Genomic DNA, 21754 nt, shown 5'->3' with positions numbered 1-21754 from the left:
TGTAAATGATGTGTGCAGGTGAAAATGGGGATAATGCATGCATAGTGTTTTAAAATTTTTGAAAAAAAAAAAAAAAATATAAAAAAATAAAAAATAAAATAAAATGAAATAAAATAAAATGAAATAAAATAAAATAAAATAAAAAAGTAAGAATAATAAAGTATTAATTTTATTTGTGTGTTGCGCGTTCTTAAAATTAAAAAAAAATTAATTATTAATTTTTTCATGTATTTCTTTAATTTTATTAGCATATTTTAAATATACACTTACCTATACAAACAAGCTCATATATTTCAGTCATAAATTTAAAAGTTATTAATGGATAATCACTGTCATTAAACATACTAAGATTTGCATTGGGTTTGCCAAATATTGTTTGAGGAGATATAGGTATTAAAAGTATAGTTAGATCTGTTTTATAATGGTTATCTTTTTTATCTTCAATATAAGCTTCCAATTCGGAATTAACATTCATAAAAATTAATTTATTTTTATTTTTTTTATCATAATCCTTTTTAATAGCATATAATAAAAAGAAATAAGATGGATTCATTTTCATTTTATAATAAAATTCTTCATCTGATTTATAATAAAAATCATTTAAAATACTTTCTTCTTTTTTACTACTTTCTATATTTGCATAATATAATTCAATCATTTTGGAAAAAATGTTATAAATATGAAATACCTTAACAGTTAATAATCTCCCTTTTGTATCTTTTATAACTTTACTTACTAAAAATGTTCTATCAGATATTATTGTATTTTCTATATGTATTCCTCTTACATTAAAAAAATCGACATTAAATAATATTGATATGTAAAAATATTTTTTTGATATATCTCCATGGACATAATTATTTGTTTTAATTCCAATTTTAGTAAAATTGTTCTTTTTAGTAATGTGACTATTATCTAAATTGTGATCATTCATATGCTCAATTTTGTGTTCGTTATTATTGGTTATCTCAATATTTTCAATCACATTTATTTTGTCATATTTTCCAATATTAGATTCAATACTATTTATATAATTATTATATTTCACATTGTTTTCATTATCATTTTCTTCGTTATTATTGCTAGCATAATTATGATTCGATCTGTCTCCAAAATGTATATAGTTTATATTAGAAGAAGAATCGATTGGGTTAGAATAATTTTGTATATTGTCTAAGGGGTAAGTTGTATTTAGAGAGGTACTTGAAATATTGTTTTTATACATTGATGGGCTTAAATAAAAAAAATAAGGAAAATATTTTTCAATAACATCATTTTTTTTAAATTGTATATTCATTAAATCTTTTTCCAATTCTGATTCTTGATAATAATTTTCATTTTTTTCATTTTTTTTTCTTTTATTATTGTTATTATTATTTTTATTTTTATATAAAGTCGAGATATCTTTAGTATTTGGATTTAAATCAATTGAATCATTTTTAAGCTTATTATATTTTTGATATTTCAAAACTTTTTCAACTCTTTTATCTATATCATCTATTTTGTCCCTTTCAATGGCATTAATTTTAAAAAAATGATTTTCTCTTTCTTGATGATATCCTATGTCTTTATCATTATCAAAATATAAATATGCATTACCTTCCTTAAAATAATATGAAATATTTCCAGTTGCATTCATATCATAAACAATATCATCATATGTATAGAAAAATTCACTTACACAATTGTGTATAGCATATTCATAATTTTTAATTTTTTTTTCAGTATTTTGATTATTTAGATATATATATGTAGTTCCACCTTTTTTATTTGGCTTATTTTCTAATGTATTATGTCCTCTCAATTTTTCATAATTTGTTTCTGTTTTATTTGAATTACATAACTTATCGAAGCTAATAATTAAATCCTCCATATCTTTAGAGTTATGTCTTTTAAATCTGATTTTGAAAAAGGAATAAAATAAATCATTTTTTTTATTTATAAATAAAAACATATTATGAAAATTGTAAAAGAAATTGCTATATATATAGAATAAATTATTAATGTTTCTAAAATTTTCATTATAATTATATAAGCTTGTTAAATAGATAGTTATTAAATCATTGTAATCAGGGTTTATGTTAATTATAGGATTATTATATGAAGCATAATACATATTATTATTATTAATAATATTAGGACTTTGATATTTTACTGTATTATTATTTTTGTTATCACTATTTATTATCAAACTTAAATTTCTTATAGTGTTATTAAAATATATCGTATTATTTGCCGAATAAAAATTTATTACAGATTTCAAACTTTCAAAATTTTTTTCTATATTATTTAATAAGTATACTAAGTTGTAACTAACGGGTTCGTCATCTTCATCCTCACATTCATCATCTCCACTATTTTCATAATTTTCAAATGTGTTAACTTTTTCTTGAGTTTTTTTTTTTGTATCTACACATTGTTCCTCTTCGGAATTTTCTATACATTCTTTGTTTTCTTTCGAAACAGCCAAAACGGATTCAGTTAAATTTTCTGAGTTTTTATCATATTCATATTCATAATCGTTTAATTTTGTAAAATTTGAAGAAAATAAATGCGACTTATTCATATTAAAATAAAAGTTATTTAAAGATATAATTGCGTTAAAAATAAATAGAGATATTTCAGTATTATAATAATAATTGTAAAAATGATTTTGATCTTGTAATAAAAAAGAAAACATGATTTTAAATAAATAAATGTCTCTATCATTTTCTAAAAATAAACATTTTTTAAATATACTTTTAACTAATAACTCATTTTTATTACTTAATTTATTATCTATTTTAAAAAAATTGTCCATAGGGAAATTAAAAACATAATTTAAAAAGTGGAAAAGAAAAGCATTAAATATTTGGCAGTGATTTTTCTGATCATAATATGACAAGAACATATCATATTGTTTGTATAAAATATACCAAAAATATGAATTATATTGAATAAATGTATATAACTCATTATTTGGAGCAAATGATTTATCTATTATTAATAAAGACCCTGTATATTTATGTACTTGGTCAAAAAATGCTTCTAATCTGCTAACTTTTATTATTTCTTTATTATTTTCATTAAAATTATTTACTATTCCGAGTCCATAACAAAATAAATTATTTAATACATCGAAAAATAAGTTAAATATATCATATGTTATATCTGTATTTTGATCAATGCCAAGATTTTGTAATGTAAAAATAAAATGGGTGAAATCAAAAAGATCTTTATATTTTATATATATATATGTTTCATCTATATATTCAAATGTTTGTAATATATAATCTAGGCATTGATATTCTCTTTTTATTTTTTCATAATTTATATCTTTAATTTTATTTAGAATAATTTCATATATATTTTGATTATTTGTATAATTATTTTCGTTCATAAAATTTATATTTACTCCTTTTATTTTTGACAAAAATAAAAATATTAAATCTATTCCTGTGTAAAATTTATGTAAATCATACCCGCTTTTTATTAAAATGCTCTTTATTCCATTTATATTATATTTTTTTATTATATCATTGATTGTATTTACTGTTTTAGTTATCATATTTTTGTTTATTAAACTGTGGCATACATTATTATTTTCATTTATACAATTTTGTTCTGTAGATTTATTACATAGTTGATCATTTAATAATTGTAGACCCTGATAAAAATTATAAATAAATTTTTCATCAAAATTTGCATTTTTCAAAATACTTTCAAATTTATCTTCTAATATGGAAGATATTTTATCAGTATTTTTTTGTCCTTCTTTTTGATGAAATACAAAATAACCTTTTATTTTTTTCTTATTTTTATCATCACTTTGTTCATTTTTGGAGTTTTTTTTTCCTTTTTTTGTTACTTCATTGTTTATTCCTTTATTTCCATTACCATTAATATTATTAGAAATTCCAGTGTTTTCATTTTTTCCATGTTTGTTACTTTCTGTAATAAGCAAATTTTCCAATTTTTTTATTTCTTCAGCACTTTTTTCATAATTTTTAATATAATTTTTATTTTCCTGAACATGTAAAGGATTTACTGGAGTTGTGTCATAGTCAGTTAAATCAAAATATTGCTTATCAGATGGTTTATATGTTTCACACATTATAATATGTTGTTTATTTTTTTTACTAATATAATTATTTATTAAATTTCCATTAATATGTGTAAAATTAAAATGGTGTAATAATTTTTTCAATTCTATATTTTCTAATTTGTTTTTTAATATTTCTTTCAAATCAAGTTTGCTATTATTATATTTTTTTTTATATTTATTTAATTCTTCTTCTTTTAATATGCTTAGGTCTATGATGTAGAATTTTTTTGTTTCTTTATCGTGTTGTTCTGAGTTGCTACAATTTTGGTTGTTACTAGATTTATTATTTTTTATATAGTTTTTTTTATTATTTTCATAATTTTTATTTGCACCGACATTGTTGAGAGAAGGAATTTTTGTTGTTAGTGCATTAGTTTTATCACCGTTTTCGGATTCAATAGTAATTGAAGTTTGAGGAATATCCAAAGAAGATATTTTTTTCTTTATATCATTAATATCAATGAACTGAAAATTTGAAAGTAATAAATTATTGTTGGAATTTTTTTCATGAGTATCTTCATTATTATGAACTAAAGAATCGTTAATATCACTATTAGAAAAGTGTTGATTTGTAGAATTGTTTTTTGTTTCGTCTTTGAGATATTTAATAAAGTTTGCCCCTTTATCATCTTTTGCATTTTTATTTTTTTTTTTTTTTTTTTTTTTTGTTAAATTATCATAAAATTGTTCTAATTCATTTGGAATAGATAAAATATCGCATACATAATGTTTCCATAACATTTGTAATAAATATGTTATACATGCTTCGATTGCATCCTGATTTATATAATTAAAAATACTTGAACAATTGCAAAGTTGATGTTTATTATTATAGTGGCTTCTTTTATTTGAATATATATTATTATTTGAGCCAATAATATTTTTATTATATAAATCGATTACTCCTAAATAGTTATTGTCAAAGATATAATTAATTTGTTTATCTAATATATCAAAAGTTATATTTTTTTGTAATTTTTTTAAAAATCTTAAATAATATCTACGTATACAATAGCATAAAATACATGTTTTTTTTTTCTTATTCAATAAATTTAATATAAAAACTTCCAATTGTTTAGGTTTCATATCATTCTCTGAATTTAAAATGTTGTTTATATAATTGTTAACATGATTATTATCGTTTAAATTTATTATATTTTTTTCTTTTTGATTATTTTTTATATAATTCATTTTTTTGTTAAAATCTTTATTTTTATTTTTTAAATATTTTATGTCTTCATGCAAATTGAATGATATATATCTAAATACACAATCGATGTTGTGATTCTCTGTTTCAAAAAACATGTTTTTTTTTTTATCATCTGTAATACATGTACAAAAGGAAAATAGATTTTTTAAATTATTTTGTTCACTATTTAATATTTTAAGCTTTTTAAAAGTTAAATTTGGTGTAGTAAATTGTGTAGACACACCTTTCTCTTTTTTTTCTACTTGTTCATTTTTCTTAATATTTTCTCCTGTTTCTAAAAATAAATTTTCAAAAAAATCCAAAAAATCAAAATTATGGTCCTTTGATGCAGTTATTTTATTTTTAATAGTAGAATTTATTTCTTTGATATTCACAGAAAAACGTGTGCATAATTTTTTAATATATTTTTCTTGACAATTTTTTGAGTATTTGTTGTAAAAAAAATATAAAAAGTTAAAGAAAAATACATCATGTATTTTGCAAGTGTGTAAATCAAAGCTTTCATTAAATAGTAATTTTTTCAATTGTATATATTTAATTATTCTGAAAATAATATTTAAATACATAAATATTTTTTTTAACAAAATTTTTAATTTTTTAAATCGATCTGAATAAAATTCGTATACTGCTACTCCACCTTGTATATAATCAAAATTATCACAATCCTCTTCTGCATTAAAACTTAAATTATTAAAAAAAATATCTGATAAAGCAATACAAAAGTTTTTGTATGTATTTTTTTTCTTCTTTTTTAATTCATTACTATTTGTAAAATTTATATAGAAATATTCATGAAAAAAAGATTTAAACATATTTAAACATGTTTTAATATAATATCTATGTAATTCTAATTTGTCTTCATTTTTATAATAGTTTTTCTTAATGTTGTTCATATTTATTTTTTCCCTAAAAAAGTTATAAAATATATTATTCAGTTCAATATTAAATGGATTATTTATACAAAGTCGAACATTCTTATCAAGATTGTTGAAATTTTTACTTTGTATATTTATGTTTAATAAACTCTCTAGTTGTGTAAAATATTTGCCACTAGTTAAATTTGTTACTATTCCATTATTTATTTTTCTATATTTTTTTTTTGTGTTATACTTATTTCTATATTTTTGAATATCATATGAAATAGTTATTCCTTGATATTTTATTTTATCTTTATTAATACATGAATATTCGTTCGAATTTCTAAAAGGCATTCGTTCATTTATATATGAATTTTTGTATCGGCGTTCTATGTATCTTCTTCGATATACTTTCTTAATTTTGTTATAATTATATTTAAAAATTTTATTAGTATTTTTATTAGTTTCCTCATTTTTAGACATTTCTTTAATATTCAATTTATAATTAATAGCACTATTGTTATTGTTTCTATTTTCATTATTTATATCCATTACCCTATTTGGAGATTTTTTTATTTTAAACTCATTTGTTTGATGTTTTTTTATAACCCTTGTTCCTTTTCTAGCACAATAAAAAAATTCAGATGGTTTCTGATATGGTTGAGAATTTTTTTGACATGTTTCATATATTGACATTGCATTATCTGATAAAAAAAAACCTTTTGAAATATCACTTATTTTTTTTAATTCAGTTGCCATATTACTGTTTGGTGAGTTAGAAATATAATCATTATTATCTTCAAATTTTTTATAAGCTCTTACGATATTTTTTAAATCATAAAAATGTCTATTATATTTTAATCTGCTAGTATTTTTATTAAGAACAATTCCCATTTCTGCTTTTTTATCATTAAAACTAGTATAGCATAAATTATTATTATTATTAATTTTTATAATATCTTCAAATAATTCTTCTTTAATATTAATCATTATTTTATGATGAACATTTAAACAATTCATTACTAAATCTTGTTCATCTTTTATATAAGGAAAATAATATGATCTATTTATATATGTATTATCAATATAGCTTTTATTTGATTGAGAAAAACTTTGTTCAGTTTCATGATCAGAGTAAATATGATCACTTTGATTTTGTGGATTAGTTTCATATTTTTTGTATTCATTTCTATATTTATTACCAATTTGTAATATTGTTTTACTTTGATTAGAAATATGTGGATTTATTGGTTTTGGAAAAGTGATATTTTCCATTTTTCTAAGTTCATAAACTAATTCATCATCTGTTTTTTCATAATTTTTATCAAGTAACAAAGTATTAACATTTGTATTTAATTTTTTATTAAAATCGTATATATCCTTTTCTTCGATATCAAATTCTTTTAAGGTATGTATATATAATGGAAAATTAATATCTTTAATATTATATTGTTTTAAAAAATATTTATTGTTTTTATCATAATAACTTTCACTTATATATATACATGAAGAACAATAAAAATCTTTGTGGCATTTCCATTCGTTAAATTCACATTTTTGTATTAATTTTGTTATTCTATTTTTATATATCTTATACCATGGTCCTTTTATATATGGTCTTAAAATTAAATATGAATATGAGTTAAAATTAAAATCATTGATTGTATTTAATTCTAAATCATTGAGCTTATTGTAATTTGGCATAGACATATTGTTAATATCTTTATTTTCAGAAATGACAAGAGCATATAAATGATAAGTAATTATGTCTTCTTCGTTAAAATCATCATTTCGACTTTTTTTTCTGATGTTTTTTTTTATTCCAAAGTAGTATAATCCTTTATCTTCTTTACTACTATTGCAATTGTTATGAACAAAATTTTGTATATTTCCATTTTTACAGTTACTTATTACTTCATCATTTTCTTTGTCTTCATAAATGTCAAGATATAAAGGAATATCAACTAACTCTCCTCTTTTCAAATTTTTAAAACAATTCATATAAAAAAATAGTACATATGGAATTTCAGTAAATGATGATTTTTCTATAGTTTTATATATATCTTTTTCGCATGTAATAAAATTTTTATAAAAACTTTTTTTTTTTTTGTTAATTATACTACGAATCAAATCATCAATATTTTTATTTTTGTTAAGGTAATTATTATCTGATTCTTTTCTAAAATATGAAATATTGTTAATATTATTATTATTCATAGTCTCAGATGTTCCACCATTACCACTATTTTCAACATTTTCACTAGAATTGTCAATATTATTATTACCATTTTTATGTTCATTACCTTGGTTTGGTGTGAAAATGTTATATTCTTGAGTTTTATTATATTCCTTTTGACTTTTTTCTGTTTTATTTTGGCTTGATATATTTTGATCGTTTTCATTTTGTTTTCCTGCTTTTGGTTCATTCATATCAGTAGAATTTTTTGCCCCTATTTTTGTTTGTTTATTTTTTAAGGATTTTTTTAAACTATTGTAATTATTACTATCATTATTACTGTTAAAATGTTGACCTTCATTATAATCACTCATCATATCACATTTATTAATATCACTGCTATATGTTTCAGTTTCAGATTTATTTTTTAAATTAAATAGTTCATAACATATTTTTTCAAATGCTCTTATATTTTCCAAATCTTCAATTAAATGCTTTATTTTTATCTTCGCTTTTCTGTATTGTTTCGAATTTCGTGGGTAATCCATATTGTTACAGTTTTTGTTATCAATTTTATTATTTTCTTGTTTTGAGAAATTATTACATTTACATAAATTACAATTTTCATTGTTTGGTATATATTTTTTTTTTATTTCCTTAATTTTTCTGTTTAACTTAATTTTATCCTTTGCTATATCACAAACAATATGATTGAATAGCTGTTCATGTATTGTATTCATGGGTTCATTACATCTATAATGATTAAACAATATTTTATTTAAACTGAATAATAAAGGTTTGATATTAGGTAATAAAGGCTTAAATAAATTTAAATAATTATCCTCCTTATTATATATATTTAAAGTAGGATATGTCATATTATTAGAATTATAAAACTCATCAGAACTACTTTTTCCTGTAGAATCTACACTAGCTAATTTATTATTTTTGTTGCTACTAAAACTATAATTATCTTGGTTATCTTCTGAATATACATTATTATAAAAAAGTGTACTTTTGTAATAATATAGGCACATTTTTTTATGTATTTCTAAATTAGAAAAATATTTTATATTATCATCATTTAATTCTTTCGAATTATTATAATTAAAAAAGTCAAGTTCATTCATATTTTCACTGCAATTAATACAGTTACCCATATTATTTTTATTATTTAAACATATAGCATCTTCATTATTTATCATTATATGTTTTTCTCCTTCTTGAATATTATTCACACACACACATGGGACAGTGTTATTTTCTGATTTTTTCACAATTGGTTCATTTTCATTGTTATATGCATTATTATAATTTTGATAAAATAAAGTATTCCCTTCAGCATTTCTTATATCATTTGCCAACGTTGTGTTGCTTGGAATTGCATTTCCTTTTCCCCCTTCAACTGCTGTGGCAATTGTAGATGTGAATGAGTTTTTTTGAAGAGATTCTTGACAATTTGGATAAAAATTATTACTTTCTCTTTTTTTATAATTTTCTGAAATGTCAAATTTATTTTGATAGTATTTTTTCTTACAATCACAAAAAACATTTGAATTTTCTTTTTCTTTAAAAAATGATTGATCAAAATTACTTGACATATTTTTGTCAAAAAATTCTTTTCCTTTTTTAGCGCACAAAACTAAGGAATACATTTGCATACATATAAAAATTCTTTGTAAAGCTATTATAACATTTTTATTATTTTTTCTAAAATATTCAAACATATTAAATGATTTCATATCGTTACTATATCGATAAGATATATTCTTTAATTCATTTGGATCATCAATTAAATTAGGTTCAATCAATTTTAAATAACTTTTAAAATTATATTTTTCATTTTTTTCGAAAATTTTTTTCTTTATACTTTGAACTTCATTTGATTTTATTGAATTATCACCTGAAAGATTAACTCCATTTTTCATGTCTGATTTGACATTATCTGTATTGTTTGTAAATGTAGCCATATTTCCGTCTTGATTTTTTAATAAACTGACATTATCCGCGTGTTCAATATTTGCTATAATTACATTAACTTCCTCAATATTACTATTTATATTATATATAGAAACTTTTATTTTATCAGCATTACACATATAATTTATACTGAATCCCTTTTTACTTATATGATTAATATTAATATTTAAAACAGTAATGATTTTATTAATATATTCTATATATTTATTCAAATCTATAATATAGCTATTTGATTCCTCTATTTTATAACTTTTTATAGAATTTATATTAATAATATTTCCAATATTAAAAAAAGCATATGTATGGTCAGTGTATTTTGGATTTCCATCTACAAATATATTATTATGAAGACTTATGTTAATTAAGTTTTTAACTTTATCGTCTAAATATACAAGAAAATAACGAACCCTATCATAAATTAATTCTAATTTAAATAAAATAGTTTTTTTAAATTCATCATGATCATATAAATATATATTTTTTTTTGATTTTTTATTATATTCTTTTATTCTATATAAAATATCATATGCTGAATTGTTTTCTTCTATTTGATATTTATCCATAATATAATTAAATTTAAATATTTTTTCGGTTTTTTTTTTCCTAATATATTTTCTTAAAAGTCTATTATATAAATTAGCATTATATTTCAAAATTACAATTCTAAATAATTCGATATTATATAAGCAATTTACTAAAATAGTTAAATTATCATTATCATTAAATGATTCAATAATAGGTACAATGTAGTTAGTTAAAGATAATATATGTTTTCTGTCATCTATATATAAATCATTATTTAAGAATGTTTCACGTTTTTGTGACTCATCACGTGAAATTATTTTTAAATCGTTTAAATTATTTTGTTTTATTAAATTGTCATATACATTTATACTATTATATTTGTTTTTATCATTTTCCGAATTTTCCATTTGATCGTTTTGTGTATCTTGTATGTAATAATTTTGATCATTATTAGGATATACAACTTCTTTATCTGTTTTCAAAAATGTATTTTCAATTATATGTTTAACATTTGTATAAAAAGAGTGTTGATATTTTTCGAATTTGTTTGAATCATTTACAAGAAATTTCTTAATAAATTCTGGAGACCAGAATAGAGAAAAATTATAAATATCTATTGCATATCTATTATACATGTAATTTTTAATATATTCTAAAACATCTTCTTCTATTGAATTTTCATAAATATTTTTGTCATTTAAAATATTATAATAATTATTATTATTATTTGTATTTTGGCATGAGCAAGTTTCAAAAAAATATTTTTTAAATAAGAATTGAAGAAACATATCATTTTCAAAATTCGCAAACAATTTTTCTGGTATATAACTCCATATATATTGAGGTGTGTATTGAATAGATTTAGACCATAAGTTTTTAAAAGACCTTTCTGCTTTTCCTTTAATTAATAATCCACCATTGTCATCTAAAAAGCCGGATGATTTATTTATTTTCGAATGGCTTATCATTTTTTGCCACCCTCTAGATAATGAATTGTTTGTAAAGGACCAATAAGCCCATGAAGAAATTGAATTTTTTTTTGATTTAAAATTATGAACAGTTAATTGAAATCGAACATTTGGAAAAACCCAATCTGGTGGATAAAAATCTTGTTTTATTACTTCTAAATAAATTGATATATAATTATCTTCATTTGAATTTCCTCTAGGATGTACTAATAATTTGAAATAAAAATCATCAGAATTTCCTGTACTAATTGATTTAATTTCATTTACACTTTTCGCAGTTCTCCAAAAATTAGGAATATATAATTCGATAATTTCATTATTTTTTTTGTGTTTTATTTGTACATTGTTACGATTGCCTAATGTGTTCATAGTATTCCCAATTTTATTATTAAGTCTTGTATTTTCGGAAAAAACATCTTTCGAATTAATTATACTTTGAATGTCAAAAACAGAATTTCTATTAATAAATATATCTGATATGCTTTTTGTTATCATAAATAATTTGTAATAATCTATATTTTGTATATTTACAAAATCATTATTTCTTAATTCATAAAATAAATTTGTCCATTTTTTATTTAATGGCATACTAAGAGGAGGTATAATTTTTTGAGTTATTATATTTGGTAATTGACAAATAATACTTTCTATTTGTTTATGGCGTTCTATACAATAATTTGCATTGTTTCCAATATTAATGTTATTCATATTTTCGTTTCTATTTATATTCATTCCATTATTTATATCGTTTAAATATTTATTTAAGTTTCTGTTTACCATAATAATATCATTACAATCACTATTTATATTATGTTTTCCTACCTTACGTTTTTTTTTTCTGACTTCAGAATCACAAGCTGAGTCATCACATTCTATATAATCACATGAGGATTCGTTATCATTTCTAAAATTTTTATTTATATCATTTTCGCTTAAAATATCACTGTTTATATCATTTTCTGTTTGGTTTTCCTCTATGTTGTTTTTATCTGTATCACTATCTTCGTAATAATATAGATTTCTAGTTTTATTATCACTAATGTTTTTATTGTCTTCATTTGGATATTTCATTTTGTCAATGTTTTCACAACTATTTTCAATAAAATCGTTTGTGTTTTTATTAGGATGCTGTAATATAAGATTTTGATCAAAACTAACAAATCGTTTCTTTTCAAATTTAGGAGAGGAAATTTCATTGTTATAATATTTCCTTTTGTTTGGTATATTTTCATAAATAATATTTGAAGCTCTAATTTGATTATTTTCATTAATTAGTTTACCAATAAGATTATTAATAAAAAAAATATCTTCATTTTCAAAATATTTATCACTAGAATAAATAAATTCCTCATATTTTTCATTATTATTATTATTATTACTAATATTTAATATATTTTCTTTGATAATATTTTTTAAACTATATTTCCATTTACATATATAGATATCATTACTTTTATTTTTTTTTAATAATTTTAATGAATTTGTAAAAATAGAACTATAATAATGGCGATTTCCAATTTTAAAAAAATATTTGCAAATATATTTTATTTTATGTATATATTTAATAACTTGTTTTTTTTTATTTAAAATTGTATTATTATTGCATATTATTATATGATGTGAAATATTTTTTCCTTTTTTTAAATATTTAATAAAAATATATTTAGTATTTTTCCATTTTTGTTCGTTATAATTTTGATAACTATGACTGGATGTATTTAAATTTTCTTCATTTCCTTTAAAATCGTTTTCCTTGCATTGATCAACACCTGTATCTATATATTCTTCATCATCATTACAAAATATTTTTTTTACTTGTTTGATTTTATTAAATTTAGAAAATTTATGAACTATAGTTTTATAATCACTATCATATGAAATATGCCCGTTGTTGAGAATATACTCCAATTGTTCTTTATCAGTATTATTTAAAAATTTTTCATAATTTTCTTTAAAAAAATTTTTTAAAAATTTGCTTTCAAGCAAATCATTATTTTCAACAATATTATTTTTAAAAATGTTAATAAAAATTTTACACATATTTTTTTCTGATTTCCATAAATTACATTTTCTTAATTCACTAAACATAAATACTATTTCTTCATCATCCATTTTGAATTTCAATTTTAATTTATCAACTTGTTTAAAAAAATTAAAAATATATGTATTAATATTTTTTAAATCATTATTCACATATTCGGGTTCACAAATATTTTTTTTTTTTTGTTTTTGTTTTCTCATGTTAATTTGTTTAATAAGACATTCAAAACATAAAAATGGATAACTTGATAATTGCATTTCGTCTATACATTTAGAACATGTATTTATTAAATTTTTTTCTAATGAATTATTTTGCTTTTTCTTTTTATAACTAATTAAGTTATCAATGATTTTATCTTCCATTCCATGTGATTTAGATCCTTTATTTTTCTTATAGTGTAACAAAAATTTTAATAAATTAACATCATTTACTTTTCTATTAAGTTCCCCATTACAATATTTGTTTAAAAAACCACTTCGATCACTCATTTGATTTGAATTATCTTGATCTTCTTCATAATCATCCTTACCACTATGATTTTGATAGCATTCTTTATAGTTTTGTGATATATCTGTATTGCTATTTATATATTTTTTTTTTCGTATATAGTTAGGATCATTTTTTCCAGTGGAATAATTTTTCTCATCAGAGAAAGGAATGTCAATTGATTCAAAATTATCTCCACTTTTATTTTTAAGAATATAATTATAATCAACATTATTGTAAATTTGTTCCTCTATCAAGTTGTTGAAATTACTACAATGAATGAAATTATTAGGCTCGGATTTGGATTCATTATTTTTTTTATATTCATTTATTTTTTTATACAATTTTTTTTTATTAGGACTCAACTCATTATTATTATTACAATCATTTGATATAATTTTGTTATTGTTCTTGTTCGTTTCATAAAAAACTAAATTTGAATTAGAATTATATAAATAATTTTGATTGGATTTATTTAAATTATTAAAATCATTTTGATTAATTTTCAAAATTGAATTTTCATTTTTATTTTCGTCAGAAATGTTAGAAGCATTTAATGAATTATATTCCCCAGCATTTTCGTTAACTCCAGAAATATTTTCTTGGAAATTCACACATAATTTTGAACAATCTTCATCTGTATACTTAATACCTGAATTGGGGTTATTCCATATATTTTTTCCAATAACATTATCTTTTATGCTTTTTTTAAATCTGGTTAATACACTAAAAAAATGACCTTCAGAATTTTTTTTTTCGTTATTTTTTTTAGAACGCGCATTTAAATTATTATTAGATGTTGTAATATTATCTGGGGTCCATTGTTTTAAACTTGCACATTTGTAATCATCATGATTTTTATTGTTGTCTATGCAATTTTTATGATTTTTTAAAACATTCATATCACATGATTCACCATTATTATTTAAACATCCATTTTCATTCGAATAAAAATTCATCAAAGAATTGCAATCAACTTGACTATTCGGATTATTCACAAAATTATTTGTCCCATTGTTATTATTCACATTGCTATCACTCATTATATTAGTATTGTAGTTAATTCCGTCACTATAACTAGCTATATTTTTATCACGGACATAGTTATTATTATTTTTATTATTATATATACGGTCATTGTAATTAAATGTGTGAGAATCTTTGGGGTTTTGAATATTTTCATATTCTACATCTAAATATCCATCGTCACCTACCGACGAATAACTAACATAACAAGACGTATTTTTGTCGTCTTCGGAATAATTTTTTTCAGTAGAACTTTCTTTATTTATTATTTTCGGTGTCCTAATATTATAGGCATCGTCTTCCAAAATGTTGCATTCCATTTTGGCATATTATTTAATTTTATTTTTTTAATATAAATTATTTAACACATATATGTATATTTTATATAGGTAGAAACAATGATATTTATTATCTGCTTGTTTTCCTCCTAATACGATAATTTAAAAAAATATAATACATTTTATAATGAAAAAATTTATTGTGGAAAAAATATATATAATCATATAGCTACGTATTTCATATATAATTAAAAATATTTTCCTTAATAAGTAAAATATATCATATACAAATAGGCATATAAAATAAATTATAAATTTAATTTATAAATATGTTATTGATAAAATTAATAAAATTCATAAAAAATAAAAATATAACAAAAAATATTTTAATATTATTTTATATAATTCAGAGAAAAAAGGCGTTGAAATCAAAACGACATACATGTATACAATATACATTATTTGGTATACACGCTGTATATATTTTGCATATATGCACGAAATAAGTACAGTTTTAATATTCTTAAAAAAATTTTAAACAACCTTTTTTATGAAAAAAAAATTAATGCATTTATAAAAATGTCCACGTTATTTTTTTCGTGTGAAATATGCATTTAATGATTTCCCTACACTTTTTTTATTTTTTGTTAAAACATGTTCAAACTTAACCATTATGTGAAATTCAAATTAACAAGATTGGGAAAAATACAGATTAAACTTTGTTATGTATAATGTATAATTTATTTCCCCTCTCAACTCTATTTTTTTTTTATCAGTGGAAAATTAATGACTGATTTTTCATATTACACAAACATCCATATCATAAACAGGAGATTAGGTACAAATCATGAAAATGGCGAAACATAATTTATAAAACTTTTTTGTATTCTAAAAATACACGAAAAAAACCATATAAAAAATTAACACATAAATACTAAGATATTGTATGGTATATAATCACATTACACGTATATATATGTTGATGTATATTTTATGAATTACGAAAATATAATAAATTGTTTATTGTGTTTTACAATGGAAAACATATATTTAAAATATATTAAAAACGGCTTATAGATTAATAATAACACCTTTACTATTTTCACTAAATTACACTATATTTTATTATTTCTTTATAAGATTCCCTTTTCCATATATTTTTATAAAAATGTGTTTTATAAATTTGGAAAATTTGTTTAAAGCGAAAATATTGTTTGGTTGTTTAAGAAAATAGAAGAAAAATATAATTTTATATTTCTTTTTTCTTTTATATTTTCGATTTGGTGGTCTAGGTGTGCTATTTAAAAAACGCAAATGATTTTTATAAGAGTGTGACATGTATATAATTATATACGTTGAACAGAAAACTGATACAATTAAAATATATACAACAGTTATGTACTTTGCTTAACTATAAAATAAATATATTTTAAAAATGCTTATATTTATCAATCCACAAATAAGTTTTTTTTTCTAACCAATTCCACATGTATAGTACATATTTTTTAACAACTTTAGATTAATATATATATATATATATATATATACACGTATATATTAATATAATAGCACCTATGATATAAAAAATAAAGCAATTATAATGTTTTTCTTCTTTTTTATTCCTTGTGTTTTCTTTTCTTTCTCATATTAAAACACCTTTTTAGAATTTGTGAAATATCAACAGAACTGGAGTAGCACAATAAAATACAACTTAACGCTATAAAAATACAATTCCACAATGATAATCGATTCACAGCAATTTGTTTGCTTATGATGTATATATATATGAATAGGTGTTGTTAGAAGTTATACTAAATTTATTATAGAGATCTATAAAAGTTGAGGATAATTATATAATCAAATTTGGTACTAATTTTTTCTACCCCCCTGAAATGAATATAATGTAATATATTCAATTTTCATAAACCTTTTAAATATGCAGAGAACAAAAGGTAGTAAAAAATGTGTATGCAACCATATATTCATATGAAAAACTTGTCTGAAAAATACATGTTCATATATCTTTGTTCTTTTGTTGTATTATTTTATAAAAGTTATTATGTATATAAAATGTTGTTTGTAAATAGTGATATTTTTTATTTATTTTTTTTTTTTGATAAGATATATGATTCATTTAGTAATAAATATACAAATTTTTAAGAAATAATAAAAAAACGGAAATGTAAATAAAAAGTATATTGTAAACAAATAACAAAAAAACATGCACATATTAGTAAAACAAATGAATGAGAAAAATAAAAAAACACACAAATGAGATAATTTTAAAACAAAATTATATAATGAAAAAAAAAACCTATGTATAACATATACGTATATATATGTACACAACCATTCGAATATATGTTAATTTTTATACATGAGTACTATTATCATAGTAATTATCGATATACATTCCTGAGGATTTGTCATTTTTTATTGTCATTGATTTATTATTTTTTCCTTTCTTTTGGAATTTTACACGTAATTTATTTATAATATCATAATAATAAATAATAAATCCAATTAAAAACATAATTGCAAGAATTATAATAACAGTTACACATGTTAAAATAGTTCCTTTAAATTGATCTTCTTCCTCTGGGTTATTTTGTGATGATGCATCATTGGATTTATCTCTATATATAGAATCATTACTACTATTATTATCGTTATTGTTATTTTCCTTCATATCATTTACACTATCATTTTTTACTTCAAAGGCGTCATATTTATATGGAACAACTTCATCTTTATCATATACAAGTACACTTCCTTCATTCATTAATTTGGTGTATTCGTCATTACTTATGTTTAAAACCGAATTTCGACGTTCAAAATTTATGGGTAATACAAGAGAATCATCTTCTTGATTTTCTGTTATAAAAATAGTAAAATTGCCTTTAGTTATATCATGACTTTTTGTGATTCCATTTAAATTGTTGTTATATTTATGAGAATTTGTATGCTTATTAATATTCTTTAAATTATTATTAAAAAATGTATGAAAATTATTATATTCTTTTGAATCCAAAAAAGCATGATTATTATTGTGTAATATTGCATTGCCTTGCATTTTGTTTTTATTTTTAATTTGTTCATATGTAACATTTTGATCCTTTTTAATGATGTTTGGTTCTACTTCCATTTGTTCGATGTTTGATATTTTATTTGCATCATGATCTTTAATTTTTGTAATATTTTCATTTATTTTATCTCTAAAATATATTTTATCTTTTGTTTTTATATTAATAAAGGAAATTACATCATTATTATATTTTTCGCTTATTAATTTTTTATCTATATTTGAATATTCTAATTCTATATAATTTAATTTATTTGAGCATTTAATTTTAGGATCTCTGTTTTCATTTTTTATTTCAATTGCTATTGTTTTATTTTTTTTTATTTCACCAGGGTTCTTTTCTTGTTCGCTTTCTTGTACATTTTTTTCAATTTTTTCATTAATTTTCCTAATTTCATGATGTATTAGTTTTTTTATTTTTTTTTCCTTAGGCTTGTCTTTTTCTCCATCTTTTTCTTCACCTTGTTCATAATCTTGTTCATCATCGATTTCTTCGCGTATTTCGTTGTCTCTTTCTTTTTTGATACTTTTTTCGATTTCTTTTTTTATGTATTCTTCCTCTTTTTTGTTATTTTTCTCGATTTCTTTCTTTATGAGTTCCTTTATTTCAATTTCAGATTTCGAATCATGATTCTCCTTATTTTCATCTTTGGCGTGATCCATTTTCTTTTCACTTTTATCCAAGTAGTTATAATAATTTGTATTAAGAAATAAAGTTTTTCCTGATGTGTCACTTTCATTTTTATCCAAATTTTTATATGCAATATCACTATTCACATTGCCATTCAACTCAATATAGGTATTTAAAATTCGTATATTTTTATTTTGATTATTTATACTACTATTTAATACCCATTCAGCCATCGTATTATTTTCACTTTTCCAAGAAAAGCTACTAAAAAATCCCAATAGTATAAATTCATTCTTAATATTAATTTTGTTGTTTACCACAAAAAAGGAGATAATTAAAAGGAAATTCCTAAAATATAATATATCCATGTCTTTTTTTTCTATTTTTCACTTTTTTTATGTATTATGTATATAAATATATAGTTTTATTATTACTTTCAAATTTGAATTTGTATATTACAACTACATATCCATAAAAGCGCGGAATTAAAAAATATTAATTTCTGTATTCTTTCCGTAATTTGAAATGTTTTCATTAAAATATTAAAAACATTTATATGTATTTTAAGTAATTATATTGCGCATTAATGCAAAGTTCTGAAGAAAAAGAATAAAACTAGTGGCTCCTTTTGCGTTTTATTTTTTTGCATCGAAAGCTACCTTATTACTTTAAAACTATTTTTTCTTTTTTGCAAATAAATAATATCATTTAAACATGTTAAAATATCCTCACAAAAAATAAAAAAATACATAAACATAAACACACACAAGCACAAACACATATATATGTTCGTTTTTAATAGAATAACACATGTATTAAAAAAAATACAACATTCATTTCGGAATTGAGAGTGTGGATAAAACTAATAACACTTTAATAAAACAATCTATGAAATTAAAAGACAACTATATAGAGAATGTGAATTTTAATTTCCTCGGTATTACATAAATATTCAAACATGCATATATATATATATATATATATATATATATATATATGAAAAATTTTTAAAAGGTTCATTCGTTTTATACAAAATTTATCTTCTATATGAATTATATGATCTATGTGTTCTCATATTTTGAAATGATTGAAATATTTATTTTTGTATGCATGATTTTTATTATATGCCGAAAAAGGCGCAATATAAAAAACCCAATAAATCATAAATGATATATATATATATAATGATGAAGGTTCAACAAAATCCGTAAAAATTAATTATAATAAATAAAAATAAAATTGTCTTAATTAAAGAATAGTTACTATTTTCACATTTATATATGTACAAAAAAAAATTTAAGTAAAAATTATAGATTACGAAATAATTTGGAGTGTATTTATATTTTCTCCAAAAATAATTTGAAATTAAGCCCAAAAAACAAAATTAAAATAAATAAAATATTTTTAATTGAAACAAATGAACATAGATATATTAAATGTAATATTTATTTCCTTTAACTCTGATAAATTATGTAATTTTATAATTTGGGTTCACAAAAATTGTAAAATTTGTTGCATGCATGTAAATGTCTCATTATATATATGTTTTTTTATAAGCTCTATTATATTTTTTACATATTTTGTGTTATATATATACAACTTTTTATAATGATATTTCTATATTCACCATAAGATAACACTTGGTAATTCCATTTGCCTCTTAAACAACATATATTTTTTCAATGTGTTATTTGGAACAAGTTGTAAAAAAAGGAAACCAAAACGAAACAAATTATCATTTTTTTAAGCGATATTAAGTTACCAAGCATATTGTAAAAATATTTTTTATATAACTTTTTTGAAAAAATATTTTTTTTTCTTATTTTTTTCAAAGTACAAAAAAATATTAACTTAAATTTTATAAGACAAATAACTTTACGAGAAAAGTGATTTTTCCATAAATGTGGAAATTGTTTTTCATCCTATCTATGGTTGAGAATATCCTTTTTATTGTTTCATAGTAATTTATGTGTTTATATACACATTGTTTAATATATATTATAATTATGAAAGGATATGAACGACATAATATAAAAAATCCAGATTTATAAAGGAAAATTTTAAAAGATTATTTGATTTTTTTTCAAAATAAAAAAGGAATTTCAAGAACATATATATACCACATTCTATGTGATTTTCTTAGTTTATTTGGTCACATAAATTTTAATTGTTATATAAATTAACACCATTGTTCATATTTTTAAAAGATAAATATTATATTTTTTATAGTAAGCGATATACTCATTAAATTATATACTACCAAAAATTTTCCATAAATTATACTATAAAAATAGTTTGTCTTCATGAGCAACAATATACATAAAGTTGTAATCATCATGTTTGAAAAAAGGATATTGTAATATTTGTTTAAAGGCTTTGATGTAGTTTGAATATAAATTTTCACAGGAAA

The 21754-nt window shown here is 20.3% G+C and overlaps 2 protein-coding genes across 2 annotated transcripts in view; both read right to left on the bottom strand.

The window, feature by feature from the left end:
* The window catches only part of PBANKA_1111000 (RNA pseudouridylate synthase, putative), a gene marked incomplete at both ends in the record, with an annotated part of 29001 nt that extends 13328 nt beyond the window's left edge, over positions 1 to 15673 (bottom strand). Inside the window, one exon of the mRNA XM_034565642.1 lies at positions 271 to 15673. Coding sequence (XP_034422318.1) covers positions 271 to 15673 — 15403 coding nt within the window. The remainder of the gene's footprint in view (positions 1 to 270) is intronic.
* A 2329-nt stretch (positions 15674 to 18002) lies between these two features.
* PBANKA_1110900 (conserved Plasmodium protein, unknown function) lies at positions 18003 to 19712 on the bottom strand (the record flags this gene model as incomplete). The annotated part of the gene is made up of 1 exon (XM_034565640.1): positions 18003 to 19712. The coding sequence occupies one exon, from the start codon at positions 19710 to 19712 to the stop codon at positions 18003 to 18005; it is 1710 nt and encodes a 569-aa protein (XP_034422317.1).
* Positions 19713 to 21754: the final 2042 nt, after the last annotated feature.

The sequence above is a fragment of the Plasmodium berghei genome (assembly GCF_900002375.2).
Source record: "Plasmodium berghei ANKA genome assembly, chromosome: 11".
In the NCBI taxonomy this organism is placed as follows: domain Eukaryota; phylum Apicomplexa; class Aconoidasida; order Haemosporida; family Plasmodiidae; genus Plasmodium; species Plasmodium berghei.
This window is presented reverse-complemented; position numbering and strand designations above follow the sequence as displayed.